The sequence below is a fragment of the Sinocyclocheilus anshuiensis genome, unplaced genomic scaffold, assembly GCF_001515605.1.
Source record: "Sinocyclocheilus anshuiensis isolate Anshui unplaced genomic scaffold, SAMN03320099.WGS_v1.1 scaffold684, whole genome shotgun sequence".
NCBI lineage: Eukaryota > Metazoa > Chordata > Actinopteri > Cypriniformes > Cyprinidae > Sinocyclocheilus > Sinocyclocheilus anshuiensis.
In genome coordinates this window covers 949,441-965,198 of record NW_015554107.1, presented here as the reverse complement: position 1 = coordinate 965,198, position 15,758 = coordinate 949,441, and the positions used below count along the sequence as shown (strand labels likewise).

The 15,758-nt window shown below is 36.4% G+C and overlaps 1 protein-coding gene across 4 annotated transcripts in view; it reads right to left on the bottom strand.

Annotated features, from left to right (window-relative positions):
* Nucleotides 1-6,867: 6,867 nt before the first annotated feature.
* LOC107669729 (nesprin-2) overlaps nucleotides 6,868-15,758 on the bottom strand; it is a 25,854-nt gene continuing 16,963 nt past the window's right edge. For 3 of the 4 annotated variants that reach the window (XM_016462098.1, XM_016462100.1, XM_016462101.1), the window contains 7 exons: nucleotides 14,479-14,704; nucleotides 13,306-13,412; nucleotides 12,101-12,152; nucleotides 11,514-11,677; nucleotides 9,204-9,377; nucleotides 8,839-8,903; nucleotides 6,868-7,667 (listed from right to left, as the gene is read on the bottom strand). In XM_016462098.1, coding sequence (XP_016317584.1) covers nucleotides 7,421-7,667; nucleotides 8,839-8,903; nucleotides 9,204-9,377; nucleotides 11,514-11,677; nucleotides 12,101-12,152; nucleotides 13,306-13,412; nucleotides 14,479-14,704 — 1,035 coding nt within the window. In that variant the 3' untranslated portion in view covers nucleotides 6,868-7,420. The remainder of the gene's footprint in view (nucleotides 7,668-8,838; nucleotides 8,904-9,203; nucleotides 9,378-11,513; nucleotides 11,678-12,100; nucleotides 12,153-13,305; nucleotides 13,413-14,478; nucleotides 14,705-15,758) is intronic. The other variant, XM_016462099.1, reaches the window with a different exon arrangement.

Genomic DNA, 15,758 nt, shown 5'->3' with positions numbered 1-15,758 from the left:
CTTCTATTTGTATTTTTTATTTTATCTTTTCATAGACAGAGTGAGGGGAAAATACATTTCTGATTTAACACAAATGCAATGAAGTGCAAAATTCAATACACACATACACACACACACACACACACACACACACACATATACATATACATATATGTAAAATATATGTACCATATATGGTAAAAATAATAAGAAAAATTAAAAAATAAGCAAAAATGGAGGCATGGACAGTCATTGAAAATTATACATACACACACACACACACACACACACACACACATTGTACATGACGTTATTGTGGTAAAAATAAGACAATGAAAAAATGGAGGCATGGATAGATAGACATTTAAAACTGTGTGTGTTTCAAAATACAGGTAAAACACCTCTATAAAAAATTAAGTACCTTCCTGTAAAGTCAGCCATGATATTTCATGTTTTTAATGTACATGAACATTTGTGTAGATATATCAAATTTATATGATTTAGATGCCGGTTCTGTCCTTTAATGTTCGTTAATATGATATCAAATTTAATTTATAAACCAGAGTCTACTGTTTTTACTCTCACCTGAGGAGGCTGGTATGATAGTGATGTCATCGCTGTAGCTAAATTCTAATTGGTTAAACTGATGGTGTTACATCTCACCCTGTGTTACACGCTCCCTTACAAAATGAAAAGACATTTGCACAGGCTCCACGAATAGAAATGTGAACAACTGACCTCATTATCTGAAGCTAATTGTTGGGGAATCAGAACAAAGGCCTGTGTGCATTTTGGGTTGATGTAACTGGACAGTAAGAAAGATTATTACAAGTATCTACTTCACAGAAATTGCTCTTGAGACCTTAAAGCAGCCAGGGAATGAAATGGAATATTTAGGACTGTGCCAAGGCCAAAATAATGTTTTATTGTGTGTTTGTTTAAAATATTGGACAAAATTTGCCCCAAGGCCAGAATAATATGTGCGTTCCACTGGAAATGCGTCGCTCTGTGATGAATATTTCATATGATTGAGCATCTGCAAGAGAATTCTGCGCTCCTTCATTGAGCTTTAATTTCCTCATGGAGGATGCCACATCTGTCTGGAGGCATCATCGAGTCAGACATTCAGTCTCAGTCTGGCTCATGGCGCAACTGAGCGATGATGAAGGATTATCAAGCTGCCAAAGAATCATAGTAAAATCATCCTCATTCAAGCGAAGGGGAGGAGCATGAGGGATTGGTCAGTTTGAAGGAGCGATCTATAAATAGCAGGATAACGGGATTATTTTTACAGGACATGAAGTAACTCAATTATGATTGTGTAGGTGGCTATGTGTGCACGTGTGTGATGAACAGAGGTTTTGTCTGACCTTCCACTGCACTTCAGAGATGATAGATCACTTGGCAGGTATAGGCTACTGCCTCTTGATAATACCTGGTCAGGATAGGGAAATATAAATAATTTATATAATAAAAATATATCCGGATTCAGTGACTGCATGAGCACTATATGTTGCACTTTGTTAATAGCACTATATTATTTTTAATGTATTTTTTATTCCTTTTGTATACATTTTAATCCATGAATGCATTATTTTTAAATCACTTAAAAATGACTCCTGTATCTTTTTTTCCTCTTTATTATGGCTGTTACTTACCTTGAATAACCAATGCAATTTGATTGATAAATGAATAAATAATAGAAATATTTAAAGACAATTCAATGTCTTTCCACTGTGTATGAAATGATTGAAAAAAATAATTAAATAAAAAAATTTGAAATGCCTTTTTAAAAAGTGAATCAATGAATGAATAAATAATCAATTAACCAATCAATAAATGATTGATTAATGCAAATAAAATTAAGGCAATGCGATGTATTGCACTGTCTAAGAAAAGTGATATATAAATTAATAAATGAAATTATATTTCATAATAATTATATTAAGACAATCCAGAGTCTTACCACTGTGTATGAAATGTGATTAATTAATTTGAGAATTAATTAATTAATTAATAAAAACAAGCAAACAAACAAACAAACAACTACAGATAGATAGATAGATAGATAGATAGATAGATAGATAGATAGACAGAAATAATTTTAAGGCAATGCAATACCTTGCCACAGTGTATCAAAACGGCTAAACAAATAAACGATTCACATCATTTGTGATACAAAAATGATAAAACAAATAATGATTGAATTCATTTGAGACATTTTTCTAACCGGTGTCTCAATGTCATGAGCAACACAGCAATGAGAGAAGAAGGATGTGAAGGTCAGCTGTTGGTTGCAGTCAGACCTGACAGATTGTAAGAAAAAACAACAGGAGTTCCTCAAAAAAAAAAACTGTTCTTCCCACAGTTATGGCATCTGTAAGCACATAGGTCATGCACAAGCTTCTTCCTTCAACAGCCCACAAAATCCTGCCACTAAGCCTGTAAATGCACATCTGATGTCACATATAGGCTCTAGCATGGAGATGGGAAGATGTTGCGCCGCTGTTGTGTAATGCCCATGCAGGCTTCAGATGGAGTGGAAGGAGCAAGTGTGTGTATTTCTGCCACGCTAATGCCTTGCGACAGTGCGCTTGTGTGTGAGCAGAGGGGTGAAGCTGGGGGTGGGGTGCTTCTGGTCTGACACATTCAGCCGAAGGCCGCGTCAAGCTCATGGCTCCGACTGTCAACTCCTTTTCCCGCGCTCTCTTCCACCACAACCGAGGTCTTATTTTAAGAAGCCGGTGTCGTGGCGGGTTGACCAGCACGTGCTTCCACACGCAGCTGTAAACACCGGGATCAGAAGTGAGCTGATCAACTTCTGTTAGCCCCCCAATGCCGGGTCCTGGCGGTTCGCTGTGAAAGTAAAAGTAGTTTAATCAGTCCGGCATTTGCACACTAAACAGGTAAGACGTGGGAACGAAATCAGTATTAAATGATAAGTTTAGCCTTTCGCTCTGCTACTGGCAGGCCTGGTTAAATATTTCACGTCGGAGAAGGCGGGGTGGAGACTTATCCAGGCTTACTGTCATTGTCAAGAGAAGTGCCTGCAGAGGGGGAATTAAAGGCTGCACAAAATCTTACTCCAGCAGCAGACTGGAGAAAGTCAAGACGTACATATTCAAATCTAGATTTGAAGGATCCATTAGCATTTAAACCGCATATTTGGGCTGAAGCAAAGTCTCCTCCTTTTTTAGGAGGCTATTTAGGTAATGGCACCTTCCATGGGATATTAATCTGTGTAATTAGGTTTCGGCTGCGCCGTGTAAAATAGATTGCTCTGGCATACTTCACTCCTCTGCAACCTGCACCTAGGAGAACTTTGGTTTGGTTGAAATTTTTTTGGCTGTCCACCTTCCTATTTATTTTCTTGCCAGCCCAAAACATCCACCAACATCCATAAGGGGAGATTACATCAGGCCTGATCTGATCCAAAATAAGAGCTGACCATGCTAGGCCTGCTGCTGTCCGGGTGATGACACAGCAATATCATAACATGCACTGGAAGACTGAGAGATGCTCGAGACTGAGAAGTCGGCATTAATGAAAATCTATTTTCGAAATGCATGTTACAGATCATATCGTGAACCAGTGTTATTTTAATGTCATTATTATACTACTATCATTTTTGTTAACTTTAAAAAAAAATTTTTTTTTATCTTTTCTGTTTTCACTTTAATTTTAGTTACATTTTGTGTTTTGTCATATTTAGTAGTTTTTTTTAATATATCCATATTTTTTGTTAATTTTTATTTATTTTTAGTTACTTTAGTACTTCATGTTAAATTAAACGAAAAAAAGAAATGTGGCCTTGGCAACTAGCTGAAATCAAATGTGTTTTAATTGTATTTAAATTAGTGCTGTCAAATTATTAATCACGATTAATCGCATCCAAAATAAATGTTTTTGTTTACATAATATATGTGTGTGTACTGTGTATATTTATTATGAATATATAAACACACATATACAGTATATATTTTGAAAATATTTACATGTATATATTTATATTGATGTAATTTATATTATATATAAATATATTTATAAACAACATATTTCTCTTAAATATATAATTGCATGAGTGTGTATTTATATATACATACAGTACACATATATATTACGTAAATAAAAACTTTTATTTTGGATGCATTAATCGCGATTAATCGTTTGACAGCACTAATTGTCATTAGTGAACATTTTTTATGGTTTTACTTTTAGCAAAAGATAATAACTTTCTTTTGGATTAAGCAAGTTGAGATCTTTCATCCCACTGCCCTGGTGGACAGCTTAGACAAGCTGCATTGTTTGGTGACCTTTTATAGTATAATGCTGATTGGTTAATATGTCCCTTGTGGCCTAAACGTAACGTTAACTTCACGCATGGACAACCTTTGAGGTGCAGCTGTTCTAGATCTCCAAACGAGCGCTGTCCTGAAGTGTTGGCTTCAGAGGGATTTCCTTGTAATCTTTTTATTAGCGCACAGCCTGTCAGTCTAAATCACTGGTGTTGTTGTGACCAAGCCCTGCTGTGTGGGAGGGGGTTCTGGGAGCCAATGTCCCAGCCAATGGTGCCCTATCCTGTCGATTAGCTCCATGCTATCTCATTAAGTTACTTGAGTACCTTTGCCCACTTGTGTTGGCAGGACACAGAAATGGTATCTGAAAACAACAGCTAATCATTGTGAAATGCTTCTTTTAGTATTGATCACAGAGGCTTCGGTGCAGCCGCTGTCCATCATGCAGAGCGTGAAACGTGTGCAGACATAGTTCTGATGCCAGAGTGATGTCTGAATACTGAGTATAACCAATGAGTCAATGAACAAATGAGATGAGATGGTTTCTGAAATAGGATTATTAGTACATTAAACTGGGCATAAAGGAAACAAAAACAAAGTACAGTCAGCATTGACATTTCTAAAACTAGAACAGTATGGAAATGGTGTTAGCTTACTGTTTAGTAAGGGTGACCAGGGAGCAAAATATAACATTGAAAAAACGATTATAAATATATATAGGTAAAATTAATTAATAGAAAGGGCTCTCTTTCTCTCTCTCACTCTCTCTCAGAGGCGGACAAAGTACTCAACTCTATTACTTGAGTGAAAGTACAGATACTGCTGGTCAAATATTACTCCACTACAAGTAAAAGTTGTAAAGACAGATTTTTACTTAAGTCAAAGTACAGAAGTACTTGCTTTTAAAAGTACTTAAGTACCAAAAGTAAATTTCCTTTTTTATGTCAATGTTTTATTATTGTTGTATGTAATACTTGCAATACCTCTGAAGCAACTTACAATACATTACACCTACTGAATACACTGACTAGCTTGTAGTATCTTTGGAATAAAGAGCTTTTAGAACGTTAAAAACCTATGGGGAAAAACAAAACAAACAAAAAAAAAATATTATTTAACACCCCAACCCACCCCCACAAAAGCAGGATAGTAGTGATCTCACACAGCTCTGACAGTGTGTGTGCACACATCTATGTGAAATCATTCATCCACATTTGAACAGAGTGGACAGTGAAATATATATATATAAATAATTGTGTGGTGTGTTGTTTTACGGTGTTAATGGTAATGGTGTTACTAACATAATGAAAAGACACTGGAATGCAAATTGCTGGGCCTTCGTCCACATTTCAGCTGAATGATGCACAAACAAAATGCTTTTTCTTTTTCAAGCGTGGCAATTCCCTCGACATAAGCAAGGCCTGTTGTGGTCAATGGCATCATATTAATTCTAAGCAACCATCGCAAAACTGAGTTAGTGATGCTGCCTAATCAGAGTCAGGTTGTCCCAACTCACATTTTTTGCATTTTGTGATACACATCTTTCCTGTCAACTCGTAATGCCACATTTAAATGATAGCAACCGCAAGAGCGAGTTAGAAGCCAAAATTAAAATGCATTTACACTCATTAAAAAATAAAGTCACATTTGGTTCAAGATCATGCAAGTTATGCAGCCCAGATAAATTAATTTGCATGTTTTATAAAAAGCCATCTCCTCTTTTCACAGGAACTATTACCTCACGATTCTTTTCCATCCAATCCAAATGCTTTTTATATCAGCAATTACTGATATTTTAACAGCAGCACCGACCTTCAACACCTTGGCAGAGTTAAAAAAATATATATATATTTCCTCTAAAGATTTTATTGCCACAGAAATCCTCCGTTTGCTCATGTCCTCGTCAGGTGGATACCAGAATTTATTTGCTTTCGATTTATAGGCTCTAGGCTTGCAGGGGTATATGGTTCAATTTGAGACTCCGTTTTTGCCAAGTAAATAAAATCATCATCAAACAAAGACAGGCTTGCTTACCCATGCACACAATACTTTATTTTCTGCAGCGTTGACTATAGTTCAACTCCCAAGAGCTCTGAATGGGTCGAGATGAGGTTGAAAGGCCATCTGCAGACGTTTCCAGCGAAGATCATTTGTGTGCTAATTGAATTTGAAACATTCTTTCATAATCTTTTTGAGTGTTAGTCTCTGGCAGCAGCACAAAAACCTCTTTCAGCTTGTCCAGCAAGCCAGACACACAGAGAAAGACACTGACTGCTTCCCCCAATGAGAATCACACGGCGTATCACTCTACACACATTCCAATGTCACCATCCACAGCCAGCCACTTGTTTTCACATATCTCTTTTATTTTACAAGTGGATAACAGAGGATAACAGTCTGCAAGTGCAGACTCGCTTTAAAGCTTGCTTATCTTCTTCATTGGCCTGATGCAATCTATTAAATACAGTGCAGAATACCCTTTTTAAAAATAAATGTTACAGCGATTACAGTGTACAGTACAGTGGTTCTTGATCAAATATTGCATATTGTGATGCAGTATGAAATGTTTAATTATATTCTTTCTGTACAAAACTTGTTTTTAAACAAACAAACAAAAAATCTTAAAGCAAGCACTCACATACACACGCACCCCTTTCATTCATAAACAATCTGCTTTTTAAATTATTATTTTTTAAATTTGCCTCTAACAAACCTATAAATAACTGGTTGGCCAAAAATGCTTAATCTGTCAGTCAAAAATTCAAGTAAACTTGCTCAACATGGCAGTTTTAAACAAAGATGCTTCCAGAGCTGTCAAATCAATTTAGTTTTATACAATTCACTCTTACATTGTGAGAAAATTAGCATCAGAGCAGAATTAAGTGCACTTGTTATATTAGTTTGCACTCATAAGCTTTGATGGCCTTGAGTCCAACCATATTTAAATCTTGTGGACGGCACTTAAGGACACTTTTGTACAATCCATGACCAACGCAACCCTGGTCATGCATCCAAACGGATATAGAGACCCACTCCGTTTTCAGGTGACACATGCTTTCATAGAAATTTGGAAAAAAACATACGAAAAACCCTGAAAACAATCCCGTGTGTGCTTACTAAACTTTTTGCCGTTATTGCTTGTGTCCTCAGGTGGGCGGGGGTCCTTTGTAATGTAGGGCCAAGTGAAATGAGCGGGTCAGAGTATTGGACCGATGGCATGAGGTATCATGGAGCGAGATGAGGGGCCAGATCACCACAGCAAGCACGAGGGCAAATAGGAGGACCAGCAGTGGTGCTGAGGCCTTTCGCATGTTAAAAAACCTCAAGGGCCCCAAAAGCCAGGAGCCACTGTGCCATAAGCTGCCAGCAGAAACCTTCGGTCCACACAGTTCACTGGAAACAGAAATACATCATGATAAAAGGCCATTTTTCAGAAGTAATAGACCTGTTCCCTGCTATGGTGATAATTGGCAAAAAGCAATGTTGTCCAATCTTGCTCCCGCAGAGTTTACCTCTAACTTGCCCTAGAAGTTTCTTTTTAGTAATCCAGAAGGCCTTGATTAGCTGGTTCAGGTGTGTTTAATTAGGATCGGAGCTAAACTCTGCAGGATAGAGGCAGGATTGTACATCTCTGGCATAAATCAATTTTAATTTACACAATTTAAGTTTGGTATGCATTGGTGAGGTAGAACTGCAAGCCAAGGCTGTCCTTAAAGAACTGGTCAGGGAAGCATATGACTTCACTTTGTCAAATGATTCTCATTGCGTTTTTGCAATCCAATAGACCTTAAACATGCCTTTTTTGGATACTGCCCAAATCACTGGCTCAATGGTAAGAATCTTGGGTTCAACATTAAATATGTTGTACAAAATAATATTGAACCCTATTAACTTTCACTGTATGGAGAGAAAAAAAAAACTTCTGCTGAGCCAGAAGTTGTTTTGCTGAAGAAATAAAATTCAGGTTGGAAATTAGAATTTTTCATTTTTGACTGAATTATTCCTTTAAAAATAGCAATATTGTGCCATATTACAATTCATACATAACTCTTCTATTTGAATATATTTTAAAACAATTTACTCCAGTGATGGCAAAACCAAATTTTCAGCAGCCATTACTCCAGGCTTCAGTGTCATGATCCTTCATTCCAAATGCTGGTTTGCTGATCAAAAACATTTCTTATTATCAATTTTAAAAACAGTTGTGCTGCTTAGTATTTTTGTGAAAAAAAAATTATACGATGAATAGGAAAAAAAAAACAAAAAAAAAAAAACAGCATTTATTTGAAAAACATTTTTTTTAACATTATAAATGTCTTTACTGTCACTTCCAATCAATTTTTCCTTGTTGAATTAAGTTATTAAAAAAAGTAATAATAATAAAAAAATAAATAGTCATTAGAAATGCATTAGCATTCAAAAGGTTATTTTCCCAGCTGTTCACAGAAAAAAAAATTACTCAAGGTGCAATTTAGCACTAGAAAATACTTAATGCCTACCATAATAAATCAACCAGCTTATTAATCAAATTCATTGAAGTCTGCATAGGAACACACTTTCTCACCGACTCAACTTTGCATGGGTGTTGTCCTCCAAAGAGTCGGGGAAACAAAGTCTCTCCTGCTGCCTCTAGTGACAGAGAGGGACAAGACGATAATAGCTTGAGATTAACAAAGCCCTGCAGGGACTCTATTGTTTACCAGTTCTTTGGCACCGGTGCACATTACAAGTGCAATTATGTGTGGGGTGTGTTAAGAGGTGTAAAGCACATCATAAAAATCATGCAAGGCGCCACATTTGCTACACATTAACAGGCCTGGCTTTAATTCGCAAACCCCAGGTGATCAGAAAAGCAGTTACGGTGTTTGTAACACATATGAAGCGTGCTTGTGCAGAAGGGGCGTACGTGTCTGTGCGAGCGAGATATACCTGTGGGTCTTCGTGACGGTGGTAAGATTGATGCTGGAGGTCACATGACTGGGATGGGCGGGGGATGGAGCACATGTGTGGTGGGTGGGGTCGTCTCTGGGGGAGCACGCTCTCTTGATACTCAACTCCCTCCTCCTCCTTTCCGGACGGCAGAGATGAAGAACTGGAGCGCGTCTATAAAGATTCACAGAAGCAACAAACACTTTCGACTGCCAAAGAGTGGACAGCAGAGTTCTCACTACAAGTGACAGCTTCGCTATGCTACAAAAGGCGCTTGTAAATCGAAAGAGACGGGCTCCATTAACTAATAAGTTTCAAGGCGGCTCTGTCTTTTTGTGTTCTTGGTTTTGCTCTCATTCTTTGAGTCCTTTAATGGGACCAACAGATTGACTGCCTCGTCCACCTTTTAGTGTGACATTACACAGGCGCTCTTGGCCCTTTTGCAGCGCCAGATCCTCACTATGTTTGTGCCCACAATTACGGCAGCCATTATAGAGCCTGTTAGAGCGGCGGGTCTTTTTCCCCATCCCTGTAAAGCTGCCAATTAGCCATGAGCGCTGAGAAATTACAAGAGTCTCTTTGAAATGGAAATGGTCTCTCTCTCTTTCGACGGTTTTTCCAAGGAATCGGCAGGCAGATCGGCCTCTGCATCAGTGCAGAGGATTCTCTTTACCAGAAACCAACGTCGCCCCCCTCCCATCTCGCGATGAGCTTTTTAAGTCAAGATGGTACAGATTCATTTGAGATGGCTTAATTAGCACGGCTGAATAATATGTGCTTCATATTCCTCGTAAACATTTCTTTTATGAAATCCCTAAAATAAGCTTTTAGCCACAGAAATCTTGATAAATATGATAGATTTATGAATGTAGATTTAAACAACACTTTGAGGACACAAACAGGTCTTCAGAAAGTCAATGTGACATCTATTAATGGTGGAAAAGCAGCATGATGACTATAACAGAGTAGAGACTGTTATAATGTGCACAGACTGTGACTGCAGTGTCTAGTCTTAATGAGATTTGGCAAAAATTTCTCCATGCGCAATTGCACTAGCCATTCTGCATTTATGACTGCAGTACTAAATATGTACACCGATGAAGCAGAAATTAAATCCAGAACAAAATCAGCAAGTTATGAAGAAGACTGTAGATGCAGTGCAGTGTAGAAGAACATATGAGTCCCAAAAGCCCACTAGTGCATTTTTGTGATTTAATGCAATGTGTATTATTATTTTTCCCTCATTTATAATTATATTATCAGCATAAGTTTATTTCCAGGTTAAATAAAAAGTATAAATTAAAGCAGTCACAGACTTTCAGAATTTAAAATGTATCTATTAAACATCAACAGCTAAAACTAAGGTCACAAGAAATAGAAAATGAATTTCTACATCTTGACATTTTGTGAGAGACTGTCCCATTGATGAAAAGTTCAATGATTTTATATAATCACTATAATTAATGGCTATATAAAATGTAGTCTAAATCTATTTGATAGTCTAATGATTTTATGAGCTGGAATTCATTATAAACACATGGGCAGCAGCAGCTGGACATTTACTGCTTCTAAGTAAGTGACACTGATGTACCTCTGATATTAACAAAAATTCAATAATATTGACATCAAGCTAATGTCAAAAGTAATCTGCAAGAGCCATCAAACGGTTTTTGACAGACAGTGTAATGAGTAGCATTACTCACAGAGCAGATTAAACATTTATATACACTACCTTTCAAAAGATTTTTAAGTGTTTTTGAAAGAAGTGTCTAATGCTCACCAAGGCTGCATTTATTTGATATAAAAACAGTAAAATGGTTATATTTTCTGTTTTAATATATTTTAAAATGTCATCTATTCTTGTGATGGCAAAGCTGAATTTTCAACATCACGACTCCAGTCTTCAGTGTCACACGATCCTTCAGAAACCATTCTAATATGCTGATATGCTGCTCATAAAACATTTCTTATTATTATCAATGCTGAAAACAGTTGTGCTGCTTAATATTTTTGTGGAAACAGTGAAACATATAGAATACAGTGTTTAAAAGAACAGCATTTATTTGACATTTAAAGTTTTTTGTATATAAAAGTCTTTACTGTCACTTTTGTTCAATTTAATGCATTGCTCGAATAAAAATATGACTGAATAAAAGCATGAATTTCTTTCAAACAAACAAACAAACATTTTGAACAGTAGTATATAATATAGAACCTTAGTGAGGCCTCCCTAATCACAGGTCCCAGAACAACATTCCTGGGTTGTAGGAAAAACATCCAAACTGTGTGTTTACACCAAGCAAAATATACCTGTGGATCATGCTCTGTCTGGACGGCTTTAGAACAAAGTTGATGCGTCTGGCCCAGCCAAGCACTGATGCGCTCAGGGTCAAAGGTCACAGATTCAGGAGCCCTAGTTTCAGGTGTGGAAGTCTTAAATGGTCCGGCGTACTGATGCTTGCCAGCCCTAATGACTGTATCCACAACACACACACACACACACACATGCAAAACAGACATTAGCAAAGTCTCTAAGCATAAACAAATCAGGACGAGGCAGTGAAAAGAATTCCTGATGCTGACTGTGGATTAGACAAGATATATACCATAAAATGTCTAATTCCTGAATATAAGCACCAGATATATATCGGAGATGTAGCTGCTGCTTTGAATGGGCTAAATCACAATACAGAGGCTGAAAAGTTTTGAGATCGTTGCCCATCATGACCCTCATAATCGAGGTTTTGGTGGCTCTTGGCTATTTTTCAAGGATATTAGAAAACAAGCCAAATTGAGAGCAGCTCTTCCATGATTATCGAGTGATTAAGCTGTGAGAGGGACACTGCCCTCAGTGGATGGCACCAGTCACACTGACCAATCAGGAGCCACGGCTTTACCTGGCACTGGCCTCTGGGGTGGGGCCGCATACTCTAAGCTCTTCTTAATGCCCTGAAAAACACAGCAACTACGTTCAGCATTTACCTACATTACAGAAATACACACATGCATGATATTCATAGTCATTTTTAGCATCAAGGTTTGCTTCTATACATAAAGATGCATTTGTTTTCAAAGAAATGTACTTTAATGCAGGGTTTTTAATCTAAGATGCCACGGACCCCTAAATATGATCATCCTTGTGCGAGGGACCCCTATCCTAAAATTCGAAAGGCAGCCATTTAGTTTCATGCATTAAAGATCCAATTTAAGCTTTAAAAAATTAACATATACAATTATGTAAATTATAATAGAAATTAAATATTTTCCACTCACTATTGTACTGTACTGTTCGATTATTTAAATGCATTTATATTTATTAATTTACTTTAATCATTTAATCTTATTTCAGATTATTTAAAAATGTTTTCACTGATTTTTTAAAGACTCAATTTATACACAAATATAACATTTATAATAATTATATTTATGAAATGATAAATGCGTGTAAATATTTGTAGAATATTTAACATTTCTTATTTCTGTTACATAATTACATTTTTCTTATACTCACTAAATAAGTTTTATTTGTATTAATTTGTTCATTTATAAACTATAATACTATTATAGTACTGTTAGATTTATTTCAATTTATTTGAATCATGTATTTAGTTTAATCTTTTTATTTATTTATACAGTTGTTTTTTTTCCGGACAAATTTTTCCAAGGACCCCATAGAATTCCCTTGCAGCCCCTGGGGGTCCTGGATCCTAATTTGAAAACCCCTGCTTTAATGCACTTAGAGTGGTTAAATTGTTTTAAAGTTAAATCTGAAGCCAGCTGTGCTCAATACAGAAAAAAACACACCAACTAACATGTAACCATCTATTTGCATGTTACATACACTGCATGCTACAACATGTGCAGGAACACGTGTGCTTACGTCTATGCACGCATACAAACACAGAGACCACATTGTGATCTTTTCAGTTGAAAGCCCAAAAAAAGACCACGCAATCCGCTCATTTGCATTTCAATTACATTTCGTTGCTAGATGGAAAATGTATGCAAATACACTATATCATACATTAAAACGTGGGCTGTGGTTTCTTGGTTCATAATGTAAATAAGGATAAGATGAAGCTGAGCTGTCAGATGGACTTACTGGCTGCTTGACGCTGACAGCAGCATTGTCTGGTTGCGAGTCCACAGGACTCATGTAGACTCTCCTCCTCTGAGGATATTTGGCTGGTTCATCTGTGTAAGGCACACCTGAGAAGAAGAAAGAAAATGTTGATGCACCTGGGGCCTGTTTCATAAAATAAGTTTACCAAATAAGCCAGGCTTATTTCAGTTAGTCTGACTTATTTTGAACCAAATCAACTGACAATAAGTCAGACTAACTGAAATAAACCTGGCTTATTTGGTAAACTTGTTTTATGAAACAGCCCCCAGATGGGTAAAATGTACAGTTTCTGTGTTTTAAGAGAACAATAAACCACTAGAAATGTATAGCCATCACAAAGAATAAAGGGCTACGAAATGCAATAAACTCATCAGTCCTCAATTGGGGTCATGATTATTACATAATGGCCTGATTGTAATTCACACGTGAAGCATAAATGCCTCTGCAGCACCTGCGGTGGTTCACACCACATGCACATGAAAGCATTAACAAGGTGTTAATATGCATAGTGAATGCAAAACGCTCCTGTTTCAATTTAATATTCACTTGAAATGATGTGTGGAAAGTGAATAACAGACATCAACCATAGATAAACAGCAAACCACAAAAATAAATCAACATTACTACAATATAATATTTAGATTGGCTGGGTTAAAAAAAAAAAAATGATGTGGACCTTGATGTTGGTAAATGAAATAAAACAGAAATATTAAATGGAAAACGAGGAAAGATTTCTTAGATTTTTTTTAAACTAAAAGTACTGTAAAACTGAAAAAAAAAACATTAAAAGCTATTTAGGAATAAAAAAAATTATATGACAAAACTGCATAGCAAAATAACAAACTTAATCTAAAATGAAAACGAAAACAGAAAATATAAAAATAAAAGCCAACTCAAAATATTAATATATAGTATATAAATATTAAAATAACACTGCTATGCATTTCTGTGTATGATTTTCAGTTTAATGTTAAAAAAAACCTTCAAGGTTTGTGTCTCAAGCTTACCCTGTAAATCACTGGATCACAATTATTCACGTCATTTAATCACCAGCTAAAAATTCATGATCACCATTGGCCCTGTTTACAAGTAATGGACATGGAGATGTTTGCTTGGAGGAACCATTGGATTGTATTATGGGGCAATCCCTACCTGCAGCTGCACTGAAGGAGGACGAGTCTGTGCCATCATGGGAGATTGAACCACCAATGTCCACTGAAGGGTCCCACTCCAGAACCAGGTGATCTTGACTGGACTGAGGAAGACAGGCCTGAGACTGAGGTGCCATGCTGCGGTCTATAAAACACTCATCCTCCAGCATACTCTCAGACGGACAGCCAGAGTCAGGAGCACACAGAGCCCAGTCCTCCTCAAAAACCTGCCACAGCACAAGAAACAAATTAAACAACTTAAAACTAGTGCGGTCAAATCAAGTAATGTAATGTGTGTGAACTGTGTATATTTATCTGTATATACACATACGTATAATATACGTTTAGGAAATATATGCAATATTTATTTATATATAATAAATCATATGAATATCATACATACATACGCACGCTTAATATATACATGTATCTGTGTATATTTATACATACATATACACAGTAAACACACATATTATGTGTAAACAAACTTTGGACACGTGAAATTTGGATGCGATTAATTGACTTGACAGCACTACTTAAAACATTGAATTGTAATTCTGAAAATTATAGTTTAAAAGGCACTAACTTAGAAGAAAGAGGATAAGATTTGGGCAAAAATACAGTAAAAAAAAAAAAAATTTGTAAAAAATAAAAACAGGATATTGTGAAATATTACAACTTAAAACAACTGCTTTTTATTTGTAATAAATTTGACATATTCCTGTGATGGCAAAGCTGAATTTTCAGCAGCCAATACTCCAGTCTTCAACTCAGGAACCATTTCTTATTAATATCATTGTTATTAAAGGGGTCATATGATGTTGCTAAAAAGAACATTATTTTGTGTATTTGGTGTAATGAAATGTGTTTATGCGGTTTAAGGTTCAAAAAACACATTATTTTCCACATACTGTACATTATTGTTTCTCCTCTATGCCCCGCCTTTCTGAAACGTGTCGATCTTTACAAAGCTCATCGTTCTGAAAAGCAAGGTGTGCTCTGATTGGCCAGCTATCCAGTGCATTTTGATTAGCCAAAGACCTCAAGCGTGTGACGGAAATGTTACACCCCTTAACATACTGTGATGCCCTGTCCGGCCGGAGTGATGAGACAAAAACATTAAAACCCATTATAAACGAGGCATTTGTTGCATCCAGTGGGGACATAATTACGGATTATAATGACTTATACTGTGTCATCGGGCCGCGTAAACATAAAACCATGTCTGCATTTGTTATCGGAGAAATGACAAACAACAAGCCCTACTCTACACTGCTCAAA